General features: G+C 32.0%; 3 protein-coding genes across 5 annotated transcripts; 1 reads left to right on the plus strand and 2 right to left on the minus strand.

The window, feature by feature from the left end:
* The first annotated feature begins 1,582 nt into the window (after positions 1-1,582).
* LOC100801384 (retinol dehydrogenase 14-like) lies at positions 1,583-5,616 on the plus strand. The gene is made up of 8 exons (NM_001255369.3): positions 1,583-1,769; positions 2,631-2,862; positions 3,023-3,102; positions 4,253-4,406; positions 4,507-4,585; positions 4,706-4,793; positions 4,881-4,927; positions 5,155-5,616. Exons 1-8 carry the CDS (start codon positions 1,640-1,642, stop codon positions 5,335-5,337), a joined length of 993 nt encoding a protein of 330 aa, NP_001242298.2. The 5' UTR covers positions 1,583-1,639; the 3' UTR covers positions 5,338-5,616.
* Positions 5,617-8,996: 3,380 nt separating this feature from the next.
* LOC100801921 (kinetochore protein SPC25 homolog) lies at positions 8,997-11,187 on the minus strand. 3 transcript variants are annotated; one of them, XM_041016574.1, is made up of 6 exons: positions 10,820-11,187; positions 10,664-10,729; positions 10,389-10,535; positions 9,311-9,406; positions 9,142-9,231; positions 8,997-9,056 (listed from the first exon to the last, which is right to left on the minus strand). In XM_041016574.1, exons 1-4 carry the CDS (start codon positions 10,941-10,943, stop codon positions 9,396-9,398), a joined length of 348 nt encoding a protein of 115 aa, XP_040872508.1. In that variant the 5' UTR covers positions 10,944-11,187; the 3' UTR covers positions 8,997-9,056; positions 9,142-9,231; positions 9,311-9,395. The 3 variants fall into 3 exon arrangements, with proteins under 3 accessions (XP_040872508.1, XP_040872507.1, XP_040872506.1); XM_041016573.1 differs by having other exon boundaries at positions 9,311-9,417; XM_041016572.1 differs by having other exon boundaries at positions 9,311-9,426.
* Positions 11,188-14,712: 3,525 nt separating this feature from the next.
* LOC100776762 (cell division cycle protein 48 homolog) lies at positions 14,713-19,559 on the minus strand. Its single transcript, XM_003528093.5, has 9 exons — positions 19,378-19,559; positions 18,410-18,575; positions 18,111-18,339; positions 17,265-18,031; positions 16,945-17,166; positions 16,643-16,714; positions 16,271-16,552; positions 15,646-16,005; positions 14,713-15,202 (listed from the first exon to the last, which is right to left on the minus strand). Exons 1-9 carry the CDS (start codon positions 19,428-19,430, stop codon positions 14,909-14,911), a joined length of 2,445 nt encoding a protein of 814 aa, XP_003528141.1. The 5' UTR covers positions 19,431-19,559; the 3' UTR covers positions 14,713-14,908.
* Between the last annotated feature and the right edge of the window lie 5,270 nt (positions 19,560-24,829).

Genomic DNA, 24,829 nt, shown 5'->3' on the forward strand with positions numbered 1-24,829 from the left:
TTATTAGTGGGTTAAAACCTTAATTTCAATCCCCCTTTTTGAAAAATGTGATGGGGTGGCCACACTGGCCATTAGTCTTGAACGTGCATACTTTTTCCTAAACTTGAGGTTTGCAAAATTTGTTTGGATCTTTCTTCTCTTTTTTTATTATAAGGTAATAAGTTTGCAACATACTTGTCTTGATTTTTCTCAATAAGTATATTCTAGGACCACAAGGCTATGCAACAACTATCTAATTAAGTCTTTTTCCTTTCTTTCTAAATCAGGAACATTTATGTAGGTCTTCTCACTGTGATTCATGTGTTGTTTGGGTGGGTCTTTCTCACAAGTCTAGAATAATATTTGTTTAGGTGGGTCATTCTCACTAAGTTTTTTTTTTTCTTCCTTCAGGTATTGAATTTATCGAGGGGTCCATATCTAAGTTTTGAATTAATGTGGTAGAATAAGTGATCTACTACTTTTTGTGGAATTGCGTTTGAGAGTTGTTACTTTGTCCCCAAATCTAAGACAATTTAAACTTTTGGCACTCAGGCTTTATTTCTCCTTACATTTCTTGTGCAACTAGTGTAATAATTTTTGTTCCTCCACCCCTCTCTAAAAAAAAGGGAAAAAAAAAATGAAGTCTTAGCTTCAAATCTATGGAAAGATGACAAAGGGATAAGGTCATGAGCTTGACTTCAATTCCATGAAAAGATGACAAAGATGATAAGATGATATTTTAAAAGGAAATTAGAAAGTACAGCAAATTGGATCCACACAAATTGATTACCACGATAAAAGGTGAAAGGAAAAAACAAACAAGGGCATTTAGTTTTACTTTAGTGGTAATCTTCACGTAATGATTTGTGGAATTACCTTAATTAAGTGTTATTATGCACTTTTTTATTAGGACAAAAGCTTAATTATGCTCTCGCAAATTTTACCAGAAAATATCAAATCAGTGACCGAAGAAGACCACTGAAAAATGCAAGCCACTTAATAAGAACAAACATTAATTATGAGGAAGGAAAAAAAAAACTGAAAAGCCAAAAATAAAGGGCAATAATAAAATTGATATGCTAAACCATTTTAGTAGGTTCTAATCACGTAGTTTGTGGACCATCCCGGCTAGGTGTCTCGACCAATGATTTTGTTGAACATTGTCGTTCTGAGAAACAACTTATTAGGTAGCTCAGCTAGGTTGGTCCTAGGAATAAATTCAGAGGAGATTAATAAATTATAAAATGATTTTTTTTGTTTTTTTAGTATACATTATAAAATGATAAAGTACGATTTTAATTATTGTTAATTTTTTCTAAGATTATATGAAATTTTATTCAAGCTACAAACATTAATTTATGATAAGTTATTTTAGAGAAAGATTATTTCGATGCCCAAGGTTGAAATTCAAAACTTTAATTAACATGCATTTCTTTATTATCTAAAAATGAAAAATAAAATCTTATAGAGATAAAAATTGAAAAATATAAATTTATAGAGAACAAAAATGAATAAATAAAACTTACAGACCAAAATTAAAAAAACTTAAACTGAAGTAAAAATATACTTAAACATATATTATATGCTGTTTATAAAAATAGCTGCATGTGTTTGCAGTCTCTCCTTCAAACGCCATTTGTCCTTGCAACACTCTAAAGCCATGAAGGCAACACTAAGATACTTAGCAGGAATGGCAGGCCCTAGTGGTTTTGGCTCAAATTCAACAGCTGAACAAGTCACTGAAGATTGTTCTTGCTTCCTTCCTTCTGCTCTAACCGCTCTGATCACCGGTAAGTCTCAAAACACAGCTTCGAAAAGCTAGGGGGTGAAAATAACCATGAAAATTAAGCTTAACTAATTTTCATCCTCCACTTCCTCTTCACCAAAAATTTATAACTAAACAAGGTTGCCCTTTTTATTTTTTATTTTTTACCTCGTGGTCTTTCAAAACTTGTTTGAGCGATGAGTCTGTTCTCTAGGAAGCTGAGTGCTTGAGTATGCATGGCTGTGCTACTTGGTTTTGGTGATTCTTGAAGCACCATATCTTGTTATTTCATTTCTACTTACTTTTCCATCTTTTTTTGTCAAGGAAAAATAGAAAATTTACTTTAATATCTTTATCCAATTTTTAGCCAAATTCGATAGTAATTGTATATATGGTGCTTTCTTTCTGATTGTTTTTGCTTCATTGAGGGAAGATGAGAGACTAAGTTTCAAACATGCTAGTTCTCTCACATCACATGAGTACTGTGCCACTTAAGATGTGGTGTGGTTGTTTTTAGCCGCAGCAAGATGTGGTTTTGTGACTTTTGTCTCTTTTGTGTGCACCCTTCTTTCATCAAGTTCAAACATGATCCCTTACCTACACTACACTACGTACACCACAAAGGCACAAACTCATAATAATTTTTATCATATATATATATATATATATATATATATATATATATATATCCTTTTAAAAAATAAAAATTGAAAAAATCCTTCCCTCATTTTCTAATCTACCCTCATTTAAGAATGCCATAATCTTTAAATACTTTATATTATATCGGTTAAAACTAGAGCACGTGATACATATGTGGAATTAATTTAATTTAATTTAATTAATTCTGTTATTGTTATTGTTATTGAATTTTTAATTTTAATTGAAGGGGCGAGTTCTGGTATTGGAGCTGAAACAGCAAGAGTGTTAGCAAAGAGAGGAGTGAGAGTTGTGATTGCTGCAAGGGACTTGAAGAAGGCAAAGGAAGTGAAAAAGAACATACAAAAGGAGACTCCAAAAGCTGAGGTTATTCTGTTGGAGATTGATCTTGGCTCTTTTGGTTCTGTGCAGAGATTTTGTTCCGAGTTTTTGGCTTTAGAACTTCCCCTTAACATTCTCATGTAAGTTTGTTGATCTACAATCATATCGTTCCACCTTTTTTCATTTCATAGTAATGATGGTTATCATTGTGAAAGAACAAGGACAATCAAAGTCATTCATGTTTTACATACATGATGTATATATACTAATACTAATAGTTAGAATGAATTAATTTTGCAGAAACAATGCAGGGATGTTTTCTCAAAACTTGGAGTTCTCTGAGGATAAAATTGAGATGACATTTGCTACAAATTACTTAGGTACTTTTTCTGATTCTTGATCTTTTCTTAGGGTTTACATTAAGATTGAAATCATTGTTGTTAAATATTCTTTGATAAGTACTCATCATCGTTCAGCATAGATAATGTGGATGGTACTATTTAATATTCTGATCGAGTTCCTTAATACAGGACAATTGCACAAAGAAATGAAACAAATTTAAGATAACCTTGGAGACCATCTTAATTTAGATTAGGCGACACTGAGCAGATTCAGAAGGATATTATGATATCAATAAAATAAATAAATCATTCCAATTTTTTTTTAAAATTTGTCGTCACTCTGATTTTTAAGGTACCATGTTATCATAATTCTTCTATTCAATCCTAAAATTGTATAGGTTGGTTTTATTTATTTATAATTTAATTTAACCTAAAATAAAGTTTAAGTGAGATACCCAAAACTTGGTTAAAAATTAATTGAACTAAGTGCTCATTACTGTTATCTACACCAGAGACAAGATTCTTTTCATTTTTTTTATTCCCTTTAATATTATTTTATTTGATGATAAAAAGTTTACATTATCACATATCTAAAAAGTAACTTGGTTTGTTAAGGTCCCCCCAAAAACATAAAATACACAATCGTCCATATTTAAGGGTCCACGACCACAACATGGAGAAAGCTTATACATCACTCTGAGGCTTCATTTTGGTCCACAAACACTGAGCACTAGGCATGCGTTATTCTTTATGGGCTCAAAGTCCAAAGCCCTTAGTGGCCCGTTTCTAAAGTGCAACAACGCTTTTATTTTTGGAATCAAATTTTCTGTTTCCATTTTTGTCCTTCGATAAATTAACAAAATAAATGGCAGAAGAGAATGGAAGAATGAAGATATTTAAAAATTGACAACAACCATTCACACAAATGGTGGTAACTTGTGTCCGTTAATCAAGTGATCCATAATTTAGGGAGAAAATATTCACTTTAAACTGTTTTATTGTGTTAAAGTGGTTGAGTACCATCATTTAAGTTATTAGAAGAATCATAAACCTGAATCTTAATGTTTTAGATTAATGTGTACAGTTAAATTTACTTATGTGGTTAACTTGTAGGTGAAAATCTCTTTAGTCTTTAACCTCTTCAAAATTCCCAACATATTGAACTTTTTTCTTTTCTTTTCAATTGCAGGTCATTTCTTGTTAACAGAAATATTATTAGACAAAATGATAGAGACGGCAGAGAAGACAGGTATTCAAGGAAGAATAATAAACGTTTCTTCTGTCATACATAGCTGGGTGAAGAAAGGTGGTTTTCGTTTCAACGACATACTCAGTGGAAAAAAGTACAGCTACTTTGGTCTCTTCAAAATTATAACAATTCTGATTGCCTTACATTTTGGATACTTATAGTATTTCCCTATTTCTATCTGGTAACCATCGCAGATATAATGGCACACGCGCTTATGCTCAGTCAAAATTGGCAAATATTTTGCATGCAAAGGAAATAGCCAAGCAACTGAAGGTTGCAATGAGAAATAACTCTAAACTTTTTAGTACTTCTCATACCTTGTGAATAGTGATTTTCATGCTTCTGAATAACCCACTAAAATATTCATGAAAATTGGAATATAATTAATTACAGGCAAGGAATGAAAGAGTAACAATCAATGCAGTGCATCCAGGCATTGTGAAGACAGGAATTATTAGAGCTCATAAGGGCTTAATAACAGGTAGGTAAAAAGTTTCATAAGTTTTATAATTCGCGTCTTAATTTCATTTGATCAACATCACTAAGAATTGGTAAAATTTCCATGCAGATTCCCTATTTTTTATCGCATCAAAGTTACTCAAAACGACATCGCAGGTGTGTAAACAAACACATTCAGTTCAGTACACTTGCAGTGATTTTGAATGCTGCATTGGTGTAGAATTATTGACGTAGATATCAATGGAAAACAATCACAACAATTAGGCAAAGTTACTTTATAATGGATATCAAATAACGTGCTGTGTAAAATTGTAGTGGACTGAACTAGTAATGCAATAATTTTGCATTATGAGGGAGGTAACAATGTCAATGCGTGTGCGCAGGGTGCATCAACTACGTGTTATGTTGCACTGAGCCCCAAAACAGAAGGGATAAGTGGAAAATACTTTGCAGATTGCAATGAGAGTAAATGCTCGAGCCTTGCAAACGACGAATCGGAAGCTCAAACGCTATGGAACAACACCCATGCCTTGCTTCAAAAACGACTGCGTCAAGCAACAATTTGAAGCATTTCTCCTTTTCAAGACACCATGTATATTAGGTTATTCATTTGCGTTAACCTGCAGGCTCAACTCAAGATTTGAGTCTTAAAACAACATAATCATGGCGCTTTCCTGCTAGTAACCCCATTTCCTGTGTAGTTCCATGTTGATTGTACAAATAAGAGAGCAATGAAACATAAAATCTCTCTACAATAACAAAGCGATAGTTGATATGCTCTATAAAGCAAATGAAAGCCAAGGCTACTTTCACAATAATCAATTACTATCCAAGTCTCAAACTCAAAGGAGAACTGATATTATTTATTGTTGGTAAAAGCATCTATATGACTGATCAAGACTGCGGCGTGATAGGTGACCCTCCTTCCAGCAACTCAAATTTTTCAAGTCAGGTAAGGTGCTTCCCAGTGATCAGGAATATAGATATTAACAAGTTACTAGCCAAACCCACATGACAGAAAAGGAAAAGGAAAAACCATCCACCCACTAAATAGATGTGTGTCCAGCACTTCAGACTTCATCCACATGGTCGAAATGCAGATTTTTAGAACATACGGGAAGATAAAATAAATAAAAGGATCAATACTTTATTTACAATGCCAAAACAACTATCATCACTAGAATGACTGATGTTTTATTGAACAATACGAGTATATCAACAATGGGAAAAAAAAATTAAAATACACACAAATATCAAATGGACCATAAACGAAAAACGTAGGGATCTTCTGGTCTATTATATACAGGTTCAGACATCCAGAACCTGGGTATGTCTTAATTTACATGTCAATTTGTTAGCAATTAATGCCCTACACGAACCAGCATGTCTCATCAAAATGAGGTACCGAGCAGGTGAGCATCCCCCACACCGCTTCATTTCCTGACCTGCCATATATTAAACCTCAGCAAAATTGATCTTATATACACATTAAATACTATATATGTGCAATAATCACATACAATTTTCTTGATTTCCTCATCTAGAAATTCCGCCACACAAGTTTGTTTATGATTAAATTATGCCAGGAAAAATATTAGTGGTGATGATCCCATGCATCTGATGAAAAATTGAAAAGGATGAGTAGTATTAAGGGCAGAATCAACATAAAGTTTATCAAGTCTGTTCCTGTAAGCGATCCTGCCTCCAAATCAGGTAATGGATGATCCAGTGTAGATCGAAAAGAAGGAAAGCTAAGCTAGATAACAAAGTGGTTAAAATTTGCCAAGTACTATACAGCACAAACCAAGTCAGTAGCGTCACGTGAGTACTTTAGCAACACAAAACCGGTTAAAGCCTATGAAGCACAAACACTTCTTGTTTGAAGTGTCACGACATCAAACATATTTCCAACATTGATGCCTCCTTGTTGGAAAAAGCCGCCTAAATTGTGGTCACTCTTAGATAGTGGGGGTGTGTTGAAAGTCCCAATGAGGAGAAAAGGGAATATGTTGAAGTCCCACATTGACTAAAGATAGTGCCAAGATAAACTATACAAGTGGGGAACAATCCTCACCTTAAAAATCGATTTTGTAGGATTGAGTTAGACTCATAATTCACTTTATGACATGGTATCAGAGCCTATCCTAGATTGGTCATTGTGTTTGTCACGCTATAGGCAGGTGACCTTGAGAATGAGGGGGAATGTTGGAAAAAGCCACCTAAATTGTGGTTACCCTTAGATAGAGGTGTGTTGGAAGTCCCATATGGCAGATACCTCGAAAGGGGACATGTTGAAGTACCACATTGACTAAAGATAGTGCTAAGATAAATTATATAAGTCGGGAACAATTTTCACCTTACAAGCCGATTTTAAACGTTTGAGTTACCTAAACTCACTTTCTGATACAGCTTGAGTATTTGAGTTGACACCTACATATGGATAGATGCGCATTAATATTATTTAATTTTTTTAACTTTCAGAAAAGTTCACCTAAAATATAATATAAAATATTTAAAAAATAATGCCTCTTTGTGAGAATTGTTATCATAAGAGAAAGACAAATATATAAGAATATATAAACGTTGATTATCAATTTAAATCTTTCATATGCTGGTCATATTTCATCCCATTCCATTTGAGTCTCTATTTCATTCAAGTAAGCGGAAGACTGAATATATGCATTGAAACTTTTAACAAGAGACAAGAAGAATGTGACTTGGAAGTAACAATAAAAGAACATGCCATACTACAGAGAATGTCACACAAAATGGTGGAAGGCCAAAATTCTATCATATAAATGAGCCATTACAGTCTATGGCGCTACCATAGCAGGCCTCCCTTCACAAATTGCCTATGGCAGTTGGCAGAAATCTTAAATGGAAGCAGAAGCCCAAGTCAAGCAATAAGCCTAACCAAAACCATCTTTCTCTCAGCTATTACATAGCTAAGTCATACCAAGAGAAGATTAGAAAAAATGCTATGAACCGATGAAGGAACTCCACAATCATACATTCGTGTTGAAAGAATAATAGACAACACAGCAACTGAAAAATATATTCTCATAAGGAGAATCCTGCTATTGTGATAACACCTTGTGCAGAAACATAAAATTAAACTCAATAAATATAAGACCAATTTGATTCTTACCTTCAAACGAGGAGATTGACAAACAGATGATGCAGATCCAGGAGATTTTACCCTTCTTCGATTGACTTGTTTCTGGAGATGTGCATTGCCTTTGATGGGTTCATCTTGATTCTCATTTCCTTCAGTAATGGTTGATATTGATAAAACTGGAGCAGATGCAGACATAAAGGCAGATTCTTGATGTTCATTTGTTGTCATAGATAGACTGCCTGATTAGTTGTAATTTAGAAACTGACATTAGTTATAAGCCCCACTTTCTTAAATGTTTCAAAACTAGAGGATCGTCAAACCAGAGAAGGGATACAAGCTCAGTCGAGGTCCAGGTTTGAATATATTTTTATCTTAAATAAAATACATAAAAGAAATAACCAATGATGAAGAAATATGGAAGTTATCAAAAAATTATTAAAAACATGCTCAAATAATTTCATGATACATATAATAAGCAATCAATACATTAATTTCCCCCAGTTAATGAAAATAAAAAAAATCTCATTATAACATTTTATTTGAAATTATTTATGTTAAATTATATAAATGGATTTTTTTAATTAATGTTTTTTGTAAAAAAATATGTTAAATTGATTGGATATAAATTCTAGAAATGTGGTCATGATAATAACTTAGTACTTTTCTAGTAAGTTTTTTTTTAAAAAAAAAAGGTATTCTGCAATCTAGAAAGCTAATGAATGATAAAGTAAATTGATTTGTTTTTCAATTATCACACTATGGCACCACCATAGGTGCCATTACACTTAATGGTAGCCACAACAACTTATAGCCATGAACTAAGAGCCAGGTTGGATCCTTTCCCCTGACATAGCCTGCTACTCTGCAACATCACTAACTTCTACCTGTTGAATTGGAAATAGTTTACCAGTTTGACAAAAACCAGCTGATTCAGCCCTGGCTTTCAGAAGTCACAGCTTCAAATAATGATCGGAATGGACAAAGGGCCAGACCCCCCGCCCCCCCAATCATGCATGGAATCATTCGAAAGAGCTAAAATTGTACCTTGTGCCACTGCTTCTTGAAACTTTTTCCTCATTGTTCTGACAAATTTAAATAGACCATTTGTCTTGTTTAATTCATGGATCACCTCGTCAGTATCTTTGACAGATGGTTTACAATTTAGCACTGAAATATAAAGACTAATTTCAGATTTCATGATGCAAAATAGTCTACTTTTAAGATTATAGACCAAATCATATATGATGCTCACATGTATAAATGTCATCTTCAAGGCGGATGGTAAAAAAGAACTCCTCATTTGGGTTGTCCACATTAATATTCTTGAAGGTGAATTTTACCCCTAACAAGAAGAAGATCTTGTAAGGATATCAAATTTGGAAAGAGCAATACAAGGACAAAAAACAATTAACTTCAATTACCACGTCCACCTTCAACATGAAAACCAAGGATCCTATTGTGTACCAAGATATGGCCTCCTGGACTTCATCTCTATGCTCACTGCTTTCATTTGATTCCTGTTCAGACACTGCCAAAACTTTTTTATGGAAAAAAAGAATAGGGGAAAAGTAGAGGTGCTTAGAATAGTTCACAATATTTCTCATAATGCAAAATTTCAAATTTAGTAAGCACAGAAATGCACATAAAGGAAAGAGAAAAAGAGACAGGAAAAGATGTCCAAAATATGGTCTTGTAAAAACAAGTGCAGAACTAGATATACAGATTAAATGTTCAGGCCTCGCTAATCCCTCTCCTGGAAGAAGTCCGTTCTTTAATCCACGATAAAGGAAACTGAACATGAATTATGATTTAAAATGTCATTTCAATGCTGAAACCGGACCAATTGTTTTAGCCTTGAGTAAGTTTAATCTTTATCAGATTATAGGTTATCCAGAATATGTTTTATTTCAATCTTCAGAAAAATATATGATTAAGGACAACTCGGTACCCTTCATATCGGGTGCATGTCAAAGTATCTAAATAAATATGAATGCACACATATTAAAATACATGACTTGCACACTTTTTTTTTCTTTTTTCTGAATAAAATTGGTAGAATGGGGAGACACCTCAGGCTACCGGGCAGAGCACCAATGGCATGCTGAGGTTGCCTGCAGAGATCCATCCAGAGGATTACTGCACAGGCCTAAACAGCAAGTAGTTTTACCTACTCGTAGCTGCTCAACTAGCCCCTTGATGCTAGGGGATCTCCCTGAAGAGTGAAGATGGTTGCCACTAAGTGGGATTTTAGTGGCATCAAGGGAATCAAACCCGCGCCCGTATGGAGTATGAGAGTTAATTATACTATTACCATAGTTCAAGTGTTGTTACTTGTTAGCGTTTGCCTAGTTCAGTTACAGATTAATTAATTAGACTAGTTTTGCAATGTCAATGAAAAAGTTAATAAATAAATAAACAAAAATCGCAGAAACTGCTATTGAACAATAGTAACTGTAGATAGCTACAAAAAATTGCAATTGCCGAGAAACAGGCTGTTACCAAGCCGGTGCTGCGATACAACGGTAGCACATTCCTTGTTTTTTGTTCTCTGCTGCGGAATACTCGTCTTCAGATCTTCAATTCTTCCCTTCACAGAATCAATCGCGGCTTTCAACGCCATTCGCTTCGCCTCTCTCCGAGTCTTAACTGCACGAAAAGTAAAACACAACACCAAACCAAAACACTGTAAAAAGAAAAATTCAAATTAAAAAAAAAATAAAAAGCAAACAAAACAGAATTTAAGTGAAAAAAGAGAGAGATATAAGTGTGAGTGCCTGCAAGTGCCTTTACCAAATCATCCTCAGCCTCTCTGAGTTTAGCTTGAATCTCTGTTAGTTCGGCTGCAAAAGAAAAAGAGAAAGATTAAGAAGAACGTTGGAGAGTGTAAACCCTAAGTTACTGATTGGAAAGTGCGGAGTGGAAAGTGTGACATTGAGATCGCGCGGTTTCGAGTGCGGTGGTTCTCAGTGATTGGAGAGAGTTTCTGTAAGAAGCGGTGAGAGCGTCGATGTTCTGTAGTCGAAGAGGGATATCGGTGTCGCAGATTGACGCCATCTTCGTTCGTTCGCACTCTCTCCGTTTCACTTTGCCTTCGACACTGCAGAGTGCAGAGAGAAAATGCGAAGGTTTTTGATACTTGGAATCGAAGACAGATACCGGGATTTCAACAACTTACGCAGCAGCAAGGTTTGGAGTTTAGCTTTGAAGGATTCATGATTTATTTATTTATGTCGCAGTCGCTTTATTAATTTGATTTTGTTGGAGCGGGAGAAAACTGAATTTTCGAGTGCAACGGCATAATTACAGTAACTACATCCACGGTTGCTACAGTACAGTTCTGGTTATAGGTGATAAAACGGACTATCCGGAACAATACGGGTTGCAAACTAGAGTGGGTCGGGCCAAAAATAGCCTGAATTTAATTTGGGCCTAAAATGTGAAATTCATGTCCTATTCATTCTTTCAACACTCAAATTTATTTTACACTTATATTTTATAAAATAATTTAAAAGTAATAATTCATACAGGTTTTGAATTTGTGAGCTTCAAATTGTTAACACAACACTTCAATCAACTGATTTAATAGACCAATTATATTAAAAAATAATTAATATAGATATATATAATACTAAAGTTTATAATGTATATTTAATACATATATAAATTCACATAATAAATTTCGTAACAATTAATTTTGATCTAATAATACATATTTTTAGATATATAAATTTTTATTAAATCTATTATTTTTATTTAAAATTTATATATGTAAAAAAATATTATTGAGAATGTAAATACTCAATAATATTTTGAGTATGTAAATACATGTATATAATGTTAGAAGTAAATTGAGAATATAAATTTCATTAAACATTTTTAATTGCTTATAAATAAATATCAAATAACTACAAAGATATTTAAATTTTGGCTTTTTAATTTAAAAAGTTTTTTTTGTAAAAACATTTAGGATTGTTCTCACGCTTGATTGTAAAGGATATTAAAATAATGATTGGTCGTTTCTTTACGTGTCACACTGACATAAAGACTAAACTAGATTATTGAGATATTTTACAAGAAAAAAGATATAAAAATAAATTTATATAATCAATAAAAGGTATATATATAATAAATCAAAAAGATTTATCTTAAGCAGGTAGTTTATATTGTTATACATAATAAAATTATTAATTTTTAAATATTTAATAACATTAAATATAATTAAAGCTTAATATCTATTAAAATATCATTCAATTATAATTTATCATTTAAATTACTTTAAAATAATTAATTTAAAAAGTTAATAAACGATCAATTTTAATTAGATAACTTTTACACAATTTTTGTGGATAAACTTTTTTTTCTCATGAATTGCTCCAATCTCTTCATTCTCTCTCACATTCATTCTCATTTGATATTCGCCTCTCGTGAAGGTGGTGTACTTTATTCTCTTAACATTACATATTTACATTATATGTGTGCATGCTTGCATGTTTGAGGGAGAACTTATATATACGTGGCTTCCATCAATTCTTCAAAAGAGGGCAACAGGGACTGTCTTTTGTTCAACTAACCATCTTCCGCTCCATTTTAAAGTAGTTGCATTCTGTATGAATCAAGTAACACTAAAATGGGAAAGCAATAAGCAAAGCTCAAATAACTAGTTTTTTTTTATTGATAAAAATTGGTTCGTTAATTTGGTTAGAAATATCAGTTAAACATAAAATCAACTAATCACCAATAAACACGATACGAGGTTATTGCAGTACTGCTTTTGTTTCTTTCTATTGACCATTAATTTTGTTTACCAATTTTCCATCCCTCAGCTTTACACAAGTCAGTAGCTAATGGCGTTCACGCCGTGGTGCAGATTCAAGCGTGTGTTTGGAAGGGATTTGGGAACACAGTTTATCACATAACAACAAAAAACTTGGAAGCAAGAACTGGCTGCTTCATTTAAGACGTGACTTTTCACATCAAATGCGCCTCTCAAAGCATTTCCAAACATATATAATGTAGAATTGATTATAAACATAATTGATTTCGGTTAGAATTGATTTTAAAGTAATATGATTTATATTTGAATGATTTTTGTTAGAATTAATTTTGAAGTAAAATTCATTATAAATTGAAAGTGTTAAGCGCCGACAATCTCATCTCTGAAAAATTAAAAAATATTTTTTAGTCCTCGAATGTGAGAAAATGACGACATATTAATTCTTCCGTTAATTCATCACTGTTAATCTTAACATGAACACACATATGACATTTTAACTAGTTATGTGATAGTTTATGTTTACAAATGTTGACCTCGTCAATGAATGAATAAGATGAACTAATTTTTTATGGATTATTTTGTCAATTTTGATTGTCAATAGCTACTTCCTTCTTCTCTTTATATAATCTTTTTTCTATTTTTCCTAACGAATCAATCTGCACACATCTTCTCTCAAACAATTATTTTTTTCTTTCATTTGATTAGTGGCTTGTATCAAACTTTCTGGTTGATATCAAATGATTGGAGAGTCAGCATTTGGGTTTATTGGAAGCAAAATGAAATTGCATGGTTATGGCAGCTATGGTGATTTTGAGTCTTCCAACAATAGTGGATGCAATAAGTGTTATGTGGAATGTAAATGTAGGAGGAAGGCACCCTTCGCGAAAAGTTGGTTCCATTTATGTCATAAGATTTTATTTGTTGTAGCTCTGTTTTGTGTCATGAAAAATTTATGCAGTGACTGAGTCTGGAAGTTGTGATTTGATGTGCAGCATGTTGGAAGCTTTGATTTTTTTGATTGGGTGAATCCTATAGTAAAGAAGTGGAAAGAAGAGATTAGAGTGCAGATTGACTGGTTGCACAAAGAGCTGAAAATTATAAAATACTCACTTTTTTCTTTGTTATGTATGTCGGTGGTGATTTGTTACTTGTTGTGGCTAGTTTAAGTATGTTGTAAGTGAATAAAATTGTAATGTAAGTTGTTATTTGGTGGATATTGCAACTGGTTCCATATTGTGGGTTTTGGTTGAATTAATTTTGTGGACTATATTGACAGTTATAGATGTATTGTTCAAGCACAACATTTTTAAGTATTATTACTGAAGGACTTATTTGTTAGCGAGTTGTATTTTAGGGGTACCAGATTCGTTACTTTACCTTGCGATGTGGCGTAGACGACACAGGTTTGTCTTCGTCTTCAAATGATGCAATGAAAAAGCTTCATCACGGTGGCTATGAAGGTCGTCAGAATCGTGTCTCTCACTCTAAGATGACGAAAATAAGAAAAGACACAAGTTTTCTCTCGCTCTAATGAAGGTGAGTGAAAAAAACGTAACCTTTGTATCTTAATGGAGAATAAAAAGACATTGACAGATTAGTCTCAAGTGACTCAGCACCAAGTTGCAAATGCCAAATCCGTCCCAATGTTGCCATGTCACCCTTATATCTTGTAAGGTTATGGGAGAAACAACTTTATGAATTTAGCACTGTCACATTCATACCTCTTGTCTGATCATTACATTTGCCTCTGATATTTTGTTATTTACAATGGGACAGAGATTGTCAACTAGCTTCTCACACAAACAAGGATATTAAAGTGTAAAAGCAATCCGCAAAGTAAAGATTGAAAATATAAATTTTCAAATAACAGGAGCTTTGGGCATAATAAACGTTAACATCATCAAAAGCCAACTAACATCCATAAAATTTATATTATTTGGCATCCAACATTCTACATTGATAGAACCAATTATTAGTCCATAACCTCCACTTTTACTATGATTTCCTTTATTTTATTTTTATTGAGATTAGATCACAAGAGTCAAATTATTTACACCCAAACATACAGGTTTGACTATGTTACATATATCAGTCTTAACTTACCAAAAAAAACATCATAGACTGCTCGTTTAACATGAAACAGAAACATTATTGACCCTATGCAAAACCAAAGCTACCATGATATTTGCTACAAGTCATGGCAGAAAAAGTGCAAAACAACCGCATTACTCAACTCACATGGCTACTAACTGTACAAATCATCATCTCCCTCAGCTGTAACAGATGAGAAAGGGTCTGAGGCATCTGCTGCAGTGTTCTCGTTTCGATCTGGAAACCGAAACTCGGATCCGAATCCCCGAGACTGTTGCAAGGTCTGAGCAAAGAGCTGGTATTTCCTGATGTCAGCGTCGCTGACACTCCGGCGAGCAAACTTCATAGACTCTTCAAAGTGGGCAGGCTTTATCTCAGGGACCTCATCAGTGTCATCTTCTTCCATGGCTTCAGGGTTTTCTCTTTTTCTTCTCTCCTTCTCAATATCCTGTTATTGCAGAGGATTAAGTATATATAGAAATTACACAAAGGAGTCTCTTAACTTGTACTAAAAGTTAGAGACATTTAAAAAAAAAAAAAAAATTATATATGTCAACAACAAATAAAATGTTACCCTACAAATATTACATTAAAGTATACATGTTAATTTGACATATGAAACTTTCTTTTTACAGCAGTCGCAGAAATTGAATTTTTTTTTTTTTTTTTTTGCAGACATATTTTAAGAAAATATACTCAAAAGGAAAAAAGACATGAATGTTATCGATGGTTTAGTTTAGGGTCAGAAAATCTAATGACTTGGACTTAAGAAAATTTAAAGAGACATATCCAAGACTTTATAATAATTATGAGTTTATGATCCATGGCAAACACAAGGCAAAACCCTTAGTAGTTACAACATAGTATTTGAACATATGCATCCCATCATACCTTTTCAATATCTTCCCTAATGGCATATTTGCACGCTCGTTGACAAATTTCAGTGATGTCTGCACCACTGAATCCATGAGTAAAACGGGCAAGAGCTGCAAGGTCAACATCCTTTGAGATCGGTGACTTCCTCAAGCATGCCTTGAAGATTTGAAGACGTGAACTTTCGTCCGGTAAAGGGATGTAAATCAATTGATCCAGACGTCCCGGCCTGAGCAATGCAGGGTCTATAATGTCTGGTCTGTTTGTTGCCCCAATGATGAAAACTGTTTTCTTAGCTGTCATACCATCCATTTCTGTTAACAGTTGGTTCAACACCCTATCTGCAGCACCACCAGCATCCCCTACAGAACTGCCTCGCTGAAGATCGGAAATGTTCAAAGAATTAGAAATAATCAATGTTAGCAACACACTCTTTCACACATTCTCTATCTTTAGTTTATTTTCTAAAAAGTCAATTTAGTTATCTGGTACATATACCACCTTTTAAAACAAGTATCAACCTTATAAAGAATGGACCAATAATACAGAATGTGCTTCTAGCATATCTCTTATAAAATTAACAATGAGAAACAAGTCATGAATAAATTACTTTAACCATGAATATGCAAATGAAGTTTTATACCTGAGTTGCAATAGAGTCAAGTTCATCAAAGAAAAGCACGCATGGAGCTGACTGCCGAGCCTTGTCAAATATCTCGCGAACATTTGCCTCACTTTCACCAAACCACATTGTCAGCAACTCAGGTCCCTTAACACTTATAAAGTTGGCTTGGCACTCATTAGCAATTGCTTTTGCAAGCAGGGTTTTACCACAGCCAGGAGGTCCATAAAAGAGAACACCTTTGGAAGGTGACATGCCAAATTTCTCAAACTTCTCAGGATGTTCCACTGGGTATTGAACAGTCTACAAGCAGCAAAAGATTTCTTACAGTAGTTTGCAAATAAGAAAAGTAACTAAATTAAACTGTACAGAATATCAAAAGCAAGTTTGAACCTCCTGAAGCTCCCTCTTGACATTCTCTAAGCCTCCAATATCATCCCAGGAAACATTTGGAACCTCCACAACCTGCCAATAGCAATAACTCACGTTATGGTTCTTGCAAACAATTGCTTCAGAAAAGTTAACAATTGTAATTGAAATGATTGCATGAGCTTTTTGAACACATTGGATAAGCTAAATGAAAGCAGGTGTTCATTTGGAAAACTATGGTCTTTTCTGTCTTAAAGCTTATGAAACCCAATAATATTAATGAAGCTCAGAATTTTCTTGGTTAAGAGTAAAGAAGCCAAACTAACCGTTTCACGCAGGGCAGATGGGTTTGAAGAACTTAAGGCAGTTTGAAAGTGTTCATTGGTCACAGCCATGGAATTCAACACCTCAGCATCAATTGTTTCATCCTCTAAGTCAATCACATCCATTTTCTCCCGGATACACTGTAGTGCAGCCTCTGTGCAAAGAGCAGCAAGATCTGATCCAACATAACCATGAGTATCTCTGCCAACTTTTTCAAGATCAACCTGAAATACACCATAAAATTGGAATTGGGAAGTGCAAGATATATTGCCTTCATAATATGATAACAGTTTTATGGCTAGACAAATGAATAGAATCTTACATTGTCTGAAAGTTTCATGTTCTTTGTATGAATTCTAAGAACCTCCAACCTTCCAACTTCATCTGGTACACCAATGTCAATCTCCCGATCAAACCTTCCAAACCTTCTCAAAGCGGGATCAATACTATTTGGCCTATTTGTGGCTCCAATAACGACAACGTGTGATCGGCTCTTGAGGCCATCCATAAGAGTCAAAAGTTGTGAAACGATACGCCTCTCCACTTCACCATGTGTCTTTTCTCTCTTTGGAGCAATCGAGTCTAATTCATCAATAAAAATGATAGAAGGGGAATTCTTTTCAGCTTCTTCAAATGCCTTCCTCAGATTGCTTTCACTCTCACCGGCCAGCTTCGACATGATTTCTGGTCCATTAATCAAAAAAAAGAATGCACCAGTCTCATTAGCAACTGCTCTTGCAATCAGAGTCTTTCCTGAACCAGGTGGTCCATAAAGCAAGATTCCTTTTGGGGGCTTAACTCCAATTGATTTGAAGAGCTGCGGATGTCTAAGTGGAAGTTCTACCAGCTCACGAATTTGAGCCATTTGTTTCCTAACACCACCGACATCATCATAGCCAATTTCATTTAGTCTCTCTTCATCTTCCCGCTTGATTGGCTCTCCCTCACAGAAGATTTCAGCATCAGGTGCCACAACACAGTATTCACCAGGATCAGTCTCTATTACCTTGAATTCAACACTGCGCATCCCACCCCGAACAAGGAACAAGTCCCCTTTCCTCACTGGCCGGTATGACTCCATAAAGTATGCTATGAAGCCAGAACACAAGTCACATTCATTAGAAAGGCAGAAAGGAAAGTGATGCTATTAAAAAATAAATTTACTTACGCTTCAAATATGCATCAAACAAGTTGCCAGTTACACCCTCAATGGTGTCATCGATTGGAAGGATGTGAACTCGTTTCCCGTACTTCACATCTGGACATTGATGGACAGAGACAACATCGCCAAGTCGCACTCTAAGATTAGCCCGAACAACCTTATTCATCCTTATTTTTGGTTCATCACATTGTTCATCAGCAAGAACAACACAAATTGTGTCCCTTCGCTTCTTTCCCTGCAATAAAAGATATTCTTATAATCGCATTCTATTTGTATTAGCATAAAATTTTGAAGATTCTAGGTACCTTTATCAGAACAGTGTCCCCCCGGAAAAAATGAAGCTTCTCCATTGTTTCAGGGTGCAAAGTAACCACGGAATTATCATCATTAATTGCTTCATCAACAACAAGTCGGTTAGGAGACTTCTTGCGTTCTAATATTGATGTGGAATAATCCTTCTTTTCACATTTCCTGAACCAAGCATACATTTTCAACAGCATAATCAGACCACTGTTGGTTATCAATTAAAATTTGCAAATGTAATTTTAAACCAAATCAACACCACTTTGACAGCTATATATTACACTTACTATTGATGTGTATAGTTAGCATTCTTAAAAACTATAATGACATGGAAAAGTGCTTCTCCACTGCCAAATCATGCACCAGCAGAATAATATCAACATCTTAAATATAAAACAATACGGCTATTGCGTATGCTTCCAATGAATAGAATTATGTTTACAGAAATTCTATGATACCCGTGAAAATTCAATGGTTTTGGTTTTGTTATTCAGAAACTCTTTCTCCACTCCTCTGTCCTCTCTCATTTGGTGTGCTCAACTCATTCAATTATTGGCCAGTACCAAAACCCTTAGATTAGTAGATTTCTAAGGGTACCATAGCAACTCTCGAATGTTTACACAATCTAATTTCTCGTTTCAAACTATATGTAATCCTTGTTCCAAACCATTATTCTGTCAACACTCATCAGCCACCACCATAATAGAATTTGATTGTTTGTGAGGAACATATCAGCTGGGAAAATACACTGACACACACAAAAAAAAAAAGTAAAAACCAGAAAATCAGACACAAATAACACCATTCAATTCAGCTACAACTCTACAATTAACTGCAGAAACTTCATGCTGCAAGATCAAAGAAAATTCTTATTTCTTTGCCGTACGTGTGTCTCAAAGAAAAGAGCATACTTCAGTTGTTTTCAAAATAAATAATAATAATAGTAAATTAGAGAGTGAGAGAAACGCACGAGTCCGAAGAGGATTGATCCTTATCAGGGTTAGATGAGGTTGGATCCGCCATGGTTCAGTTGAGTGAAAGCTTTTACTTAGTGGTGATGATTATTCTTTTAGTTTGTGTGCAAAAGGTATATGATGCTCTTCTAGTATAGTCCAAACTGACAGTGTCTAAAGGGAAGTGTTATAAGCTCTTAGCTTATAGCTTTATGGGCATGGGACATAAATGGAAAAATGAAAAAGAAAAACAAGAGATCATGTTTGGAGTTTTGGGACATGACTGACATGCATGATGTTAATTGGCAACTCCAATGAAGTCCGTCCGAGTGTCCATTAAGGTTATTGGGAGTAGCCACGCATCACCTTGTTCTTACACTTTGCTATGCTTTCGTGTGACTCTTTCGTAGTTTTTATTACCAGCACCGCATGCAGTGGCACTCACTCACTGTCTCCTACTAGGACGAATTTATTTATCATGCATTTCAATATATTAATAGCTTTAGATTTTTCCTTCATAATTTAGTATTTTATAAATAATATACTAATAATATATTTAACAATAATAATTTATATAAAAATAAATATATATTTCATTGTTTATAAAATATTAAAATATGAATAATTATGAATATAATCGAAACTAAGTAAACATTATTATTTTATAAAACATATTATATATTTCAATCATATTAATTTTGATTTTCATTAAATAAGTTTTACCCATTTAATTTTGTAATTATCCGTATATCCGCACGGATTTACTTATTTAAATTTGAAACGGATTAGAGAATCAAATATTATTTACAAGAGGAAGTTTACAAAAATTAGTTGTGGATAAAGGTCTTTTGTATAATCACAAAATTTGGAAGTTGGAATGCAAATTATATAGCATCTAACTTTGTTTTATTATAGATATGTTTATAATTTAACTACATTATACTATATTAATATCTTTACATTTTTGTTTACAACTCTTGGTAGTGTATTTTATGAGGAATGATGTTAGGAATGCTTCTGTTAACAATCTTTTTATAAACTTATCATTTTATAAATAAACAGTTTATTATATAAAATGTAATGAGTATTCCAATCTTATTATATTCAATTATTATTTTCAATGAGGACTTATCATTTTGTAAACAAACAGTTTATTATATAAAATATATTGTGTATTCCAATCTTATTATATTTAGTTTTCATTTATTTCTTTTCAAGGATGACTTATGTTTTAACTTTAGAGTTTTTACAACTTTGAATGATAAGTTGTGTTATGTATGATTAGAGTTGGTTTTCAACTCAGATGTTTGGTCATAAATATTTAATAACATGTGAAATGTTTGTATCTTTGTTTTACATTTTAGAGATTTTAGTTTTAACATTTCTTGATAATCTTATATTAATTTTAATTCTCATTTACTAAATTATACAACAGTATAACTAAATGTATATACACATCAAATTTTACAATTTACCCGTGCGTCCGCACGGGTACTAATCTAGTTAAGATAAAAAAAATAACAATGCACTTTCTTTTTTCTTTATTGAGTTCCAAACGGACTTTGTTATATATTTTTATTATTCATTAAATTTTATTAAGAATTATAAATTTAGAAGAAAATGAACATGTTAAATAACAACTAAGTTAAAAAAATTGTAGTTCTTTTTTGTGATAAGAAAGAGGGTAGTAGGAAGAACAAATTTTGATTTTTTAAGCAAGATTTTTGGTTAAGACAGGATATCTTATAAAAGGTGGCAAGTTAGGTTTTTTTTATTAAAAATTACACATAAAAAAATGGATAAATAGCAACTTTTGTCCATCAATGTGTAATTCGCTGACAAATGCGCCCCTGAAAGATGAAAATACAAAATTTAGTCCCTGAATGTGTAAAAAGTGCGACAAATATATCTTGTCATTAACTTCTGTCCATCAACATTAATAAAGTCGCCTACGTGACACAGAAGGACAAATTTGTCACTGAAATAATTGTCAACGTGGATTGCCAGCATATGGGCATATTTGTCATAATATTTTTTTTTTACTTTTCGTCTTCTGACTCTGCTGACAATGCGTCCCTGAAAAATAAAAATACAAAACTTAGTTCCTGAAAATATAAAAAGTATGACAAATATATCCGAACGTTAATAATAGATTATTATTATCATTATTATTATTATTATTATTATTATTATTATTATTATTATTATGTGTTTATAATTTACTGTTATTCGTTTAGTACTTATGCAATATATTTTTGAATTGTCTTTTAATATATATATTATTATTATTTTGATTTCCTCGTCAAACCTTAATCTTTACTATTAAAGAAACTTTATCTTATATTTTATAATTTTATCAAATTTCTACTAAATTTATCACTTTTAATCTTTAAAATTATTCTATATCCCAATTCTAACTTAAGTACTCTAATATTTATATTAAAATTAATATGTCAAGTGTTTTGAGTAGAGAAAATACAACGAGCTGCATGACCAAATTTATGTATTTATTTATTTTAAAAAAATAATGTAATCAACTATTTTTTAAAAAAAGTCTCAAAAAATTTAAACTAGATAGAACTAAAGTGAAATTATAAGTCTTTTTCCTTAATCAATAAAATCTCATGGATAAACCTGATGTGTTTCCACTCAAGATAACACTTATTATACATAATATGAATGAAATGAAAAAAATAGTTACTAACAAATAAAGAACCCAAATAAATTTAAATAAAAAATACAATAATGCTCAAACAAATACAGAGGTTAACTTAAAAAAGAAAACTAGTACAAATGTTTATTACTTGCGAAATGTAGAGTTGTATCTCTCGCTGATTTAGAGGCTGCAACGACCTTACATTCTATTTGACATATCATGGAAGAACACATAATAAAGATTAATAATTAATTGAAAAAACAAAAAATTTCAAGAAATAAAATACTTTTATTTTTTAAAATGATAACTCAATTCATTAAATTTTGTGAGACTTTTTTTTTAAAAAAAAATTCCACTTTAGTTTTATCTAGTTTAAATTTTGTAAGACTTTTTTTATAAAAAAAATAGTTGATTAATTTTTTTTCTAAAATAAATAAATTTGGTCTCGTAACCGATTGTGTTTTTTTTACTCAAAACTCTCGACATATTATTTTCAATATAAATATAAGGTTAATTAAGTTGAAATTAGGATATGGAATAATTTTAAAGATTAAAAATGAAAAATTTAGTAAAAATTTGATAAAATTATAGGATATAAGATAAAAGTTTTTTTAACGGTAAAGATTAAGGTTTGACAAGGAAATCAAAATAATATATATATATATATATATATATATATATATATATATATATATATATATTATATATATATATATATATTAAAAGGTAATTTAAAAATATATTACATAAGTGCTAAACAAATATGAGCATTAAATTATAAACACATAATAATAATAATAATAATAATAATAAGTCACAATCTATTATTAACACTCAGATATATTTGTCGCACTTTTATACTTTCGGGGACTGAATTTTATATTGTCATCTTCCAGGAATGCATCATAGTGAAAAGATGAAAAGTCAAAAAAAATATTATGACAAACATGCCCTGATGCTGGCAATCCACGTTGGTGGACGAAAATATTATGACAAATATTAACGGTGATGGATGAAAGTTAACGGCATGATATATTTATCGCACTTTTTACACTTTCAAAAATTAAATTTTGTATTTTCATCTTTCAGGGGGTGCATTTGTCAACCAATTACACATTAAGGAACAAAAGTAGTTATTTACAAAAAAAAAAATTAATGGACACTTCGTGTTGACATCACTGTTATAGTGACCCTCCTCAAAAAATGAGAGAATGTATTACTATTTTCATTCCTTTTAAATTTTCAATTTTTAGTAAATTTTTATTTATATTTATTTATCATTTTCTAAGTTTAATATTATATTAATTACTCTTTTTATCAATTATACTCTTATTTTTTATCTAATCTTTAATTAATTTGTACATATATTTACTGTGAAACGATAGAAATGAAAATAAGGATAAAATAGAAAACTTTGCACCTATTTTAAAAAATGATCGCATTTCTTTGTTTCTACATACAAATCTTAAAACACATAAAAAAACGGAGGAAGTACTAGTATTTTTTTTTAAAGAATATTAAACATATTGAACTACGTTAACTCCATAAATTTATCAAAAGATAAAATTAAGTTTTATATAAACTTTTTTTAAAGATTAAATTCAAAAATAAATTCTAACATTAAAAATCAGCACAAACTATGACACCCTTAATACAATGAAAAAAAGAGACTAAAAAATAGTTTTTTTAAAATTTTGATGGACTAATATGAACAATTTTTTTTGAAGGATTAAAAAGATAATTATCTAAATTTGAGAGACTAAACACATATTTAAGCCTATAAAAGTTCGTTTGTGTCAATAATTTTGTCAACATGAATAAGGGTGTGAACTTAATGAATAAGGAGTGGGAGAATAACAGAACTCGACTGGGAATGAACTTCCAAGCAGCCTAAGTGTGGGCCGTGGGATGTTACTTAAAGCCTCGAGTGTTGCTAGGTGCACCCAGCATTATTGCTGTTGCACCCAGCATTCTAAGAAAATGACGAAATTGTCCTTGTTTGATTTTCCTCTTTCGGATCAACTTGATCCGTAAGAGGAAAAATAAAAATTTTATTAATTATACAAGATATTTAAAGATATTTATTTCATTAATTATAATATAATTAAATATATTTTTTTATTTTATTAATTATAATATATTTATAAATATTAATTTATTATAAATAATTAATGCTAATCAATCATAATCATAATTCATGTTAATCAATCATAATTTCCTAAAAGAGGATATAAATAATTTCAGAGTTAGCAATCATAATGCAGTTTTGGAAATTGCTAACTCTGAAATTATTTATATCCTCTTTTAGGGAATTATGATTGATTAGCATAATTGATTGATTAACATGAATTATGATTATGATTGATTGATTAGCATGAATTATGATTATGATTGATTGATTAACATGAATTATGATTATGATTGATTAGCATGAATTATTTATAATAAATCAATATTTATAAATATATTATAATTAATAAAATAAATAAATAAATTTAATTATATTATAATTAATGAAATAAATATCTTGTATAATTAACAAAATTTTTATTTTTCCTCTTACGGATCAAGTTGATCCGGAAGAGGAAAACCAAACAATGGTAATTTTGTCATTTTGTTAGAATGCTGGGTGCACCAGCAATAATGCTGGGTGCATCTAGCAACACTCTAAAGCCTCTCATTATTTGGTTTGATGCAGCCCAAATCATTAGCCGAAGCCTGATAGCTGCACCCAGGGAATTTCTTTGTGCACCCAGCCCAATTGCTGGTACACCTAGCCAAATACAGTAAAATTCCATTTTTTGTTCTTCCAT

The sequence above is a fragment of the Glycine max genome, chromosome 6 (genome assembly GCF_000004515.6).
Source record: "Glycine max cultivar Williams 82 chromosome 6, Glycine_max_v4.0, whole genome shotgun sequence".
NCBI lineage: Eukaryota > Viridiplantae > Streptophyta > Magnoliopsida > Fabales > Fabaceae > Glycine > Glycine max.

What these genes read in the sequence shown, in the direction of transcription:
- LOC100801384 (NM_001255369.3), top strand. Translation starts at nt 1,640, where the DNA reads ATGAAGGCAACACTAAGATACTTAGCAGGAATGGCAGGCCCTAGTGGT. An exon ending in CTTCCCCTTAACATTCTCAT is followed by an intron (nt 2,863 to 3,022) that starts GTAAGTTTGTTG and finishes TTAATTTTGCAG; the next exon opens with AAACAATGCAGGGATGTTTT. An exon ending in AAATAGCCAAGCAACTGAAG is followed by an intron (nt 4,586 to 4,705) that starts GTTGCAATGAGA and finishes AATTAATTACAG; the next exon opens with GCAAGGAATGAAAGAGTAAC.
- LOC100776762 (XM_003528093.5), bottom strand. Translation starts at nt 19,430, where the DNA reads ATGGCGGATCCAACCTCATCTAACCCTGATAAGGATCAATCCTCTTCG. An exon ending in TCAAGAGGGAGCTTCAGGAG is followed by an intron (nt 16,553 to 16,642) that starts GTTCAAACTTGC and finishes TGCTGCTTGTAG; the next exon opens with ACTGTTCAATACCCAGTGGA. An exon ending in TTGACTCTATTGCAACTCAG is followed by an intron (nt 16,006 to 16,270) that starts GTATAAAACTTC and finishes TCCGATCTTCAG; the next exon opens with CGAGGCAGTTCTGTAGGGGA.
- LOC100801921 (XM_041016572.1), bottom strand. Translation starts at nt 10,943, where the DNA reads ATGGCGTCAATCTGCGACACCGATATCCCTCTTCGACTACAGAACATC. An exon ending in CGAAACCGCGCGATCTCAAT is followed by an intron (nt 10,730 to 10,819) that starts GTCACACTTTCC and finishes TTTCTTTTGCAG; the next exon opens with CCGAACTAACAGAGATTCAA. An exon ending in TTTGGTAAAGGCACTTGCAG is followed by an intron (nt 10,536 to 10,663) that starts GCACTCACACTT and finishes CTTTTCGTGCAG; the next exon opens with TTAAGACTCGGAGAGAGGCG.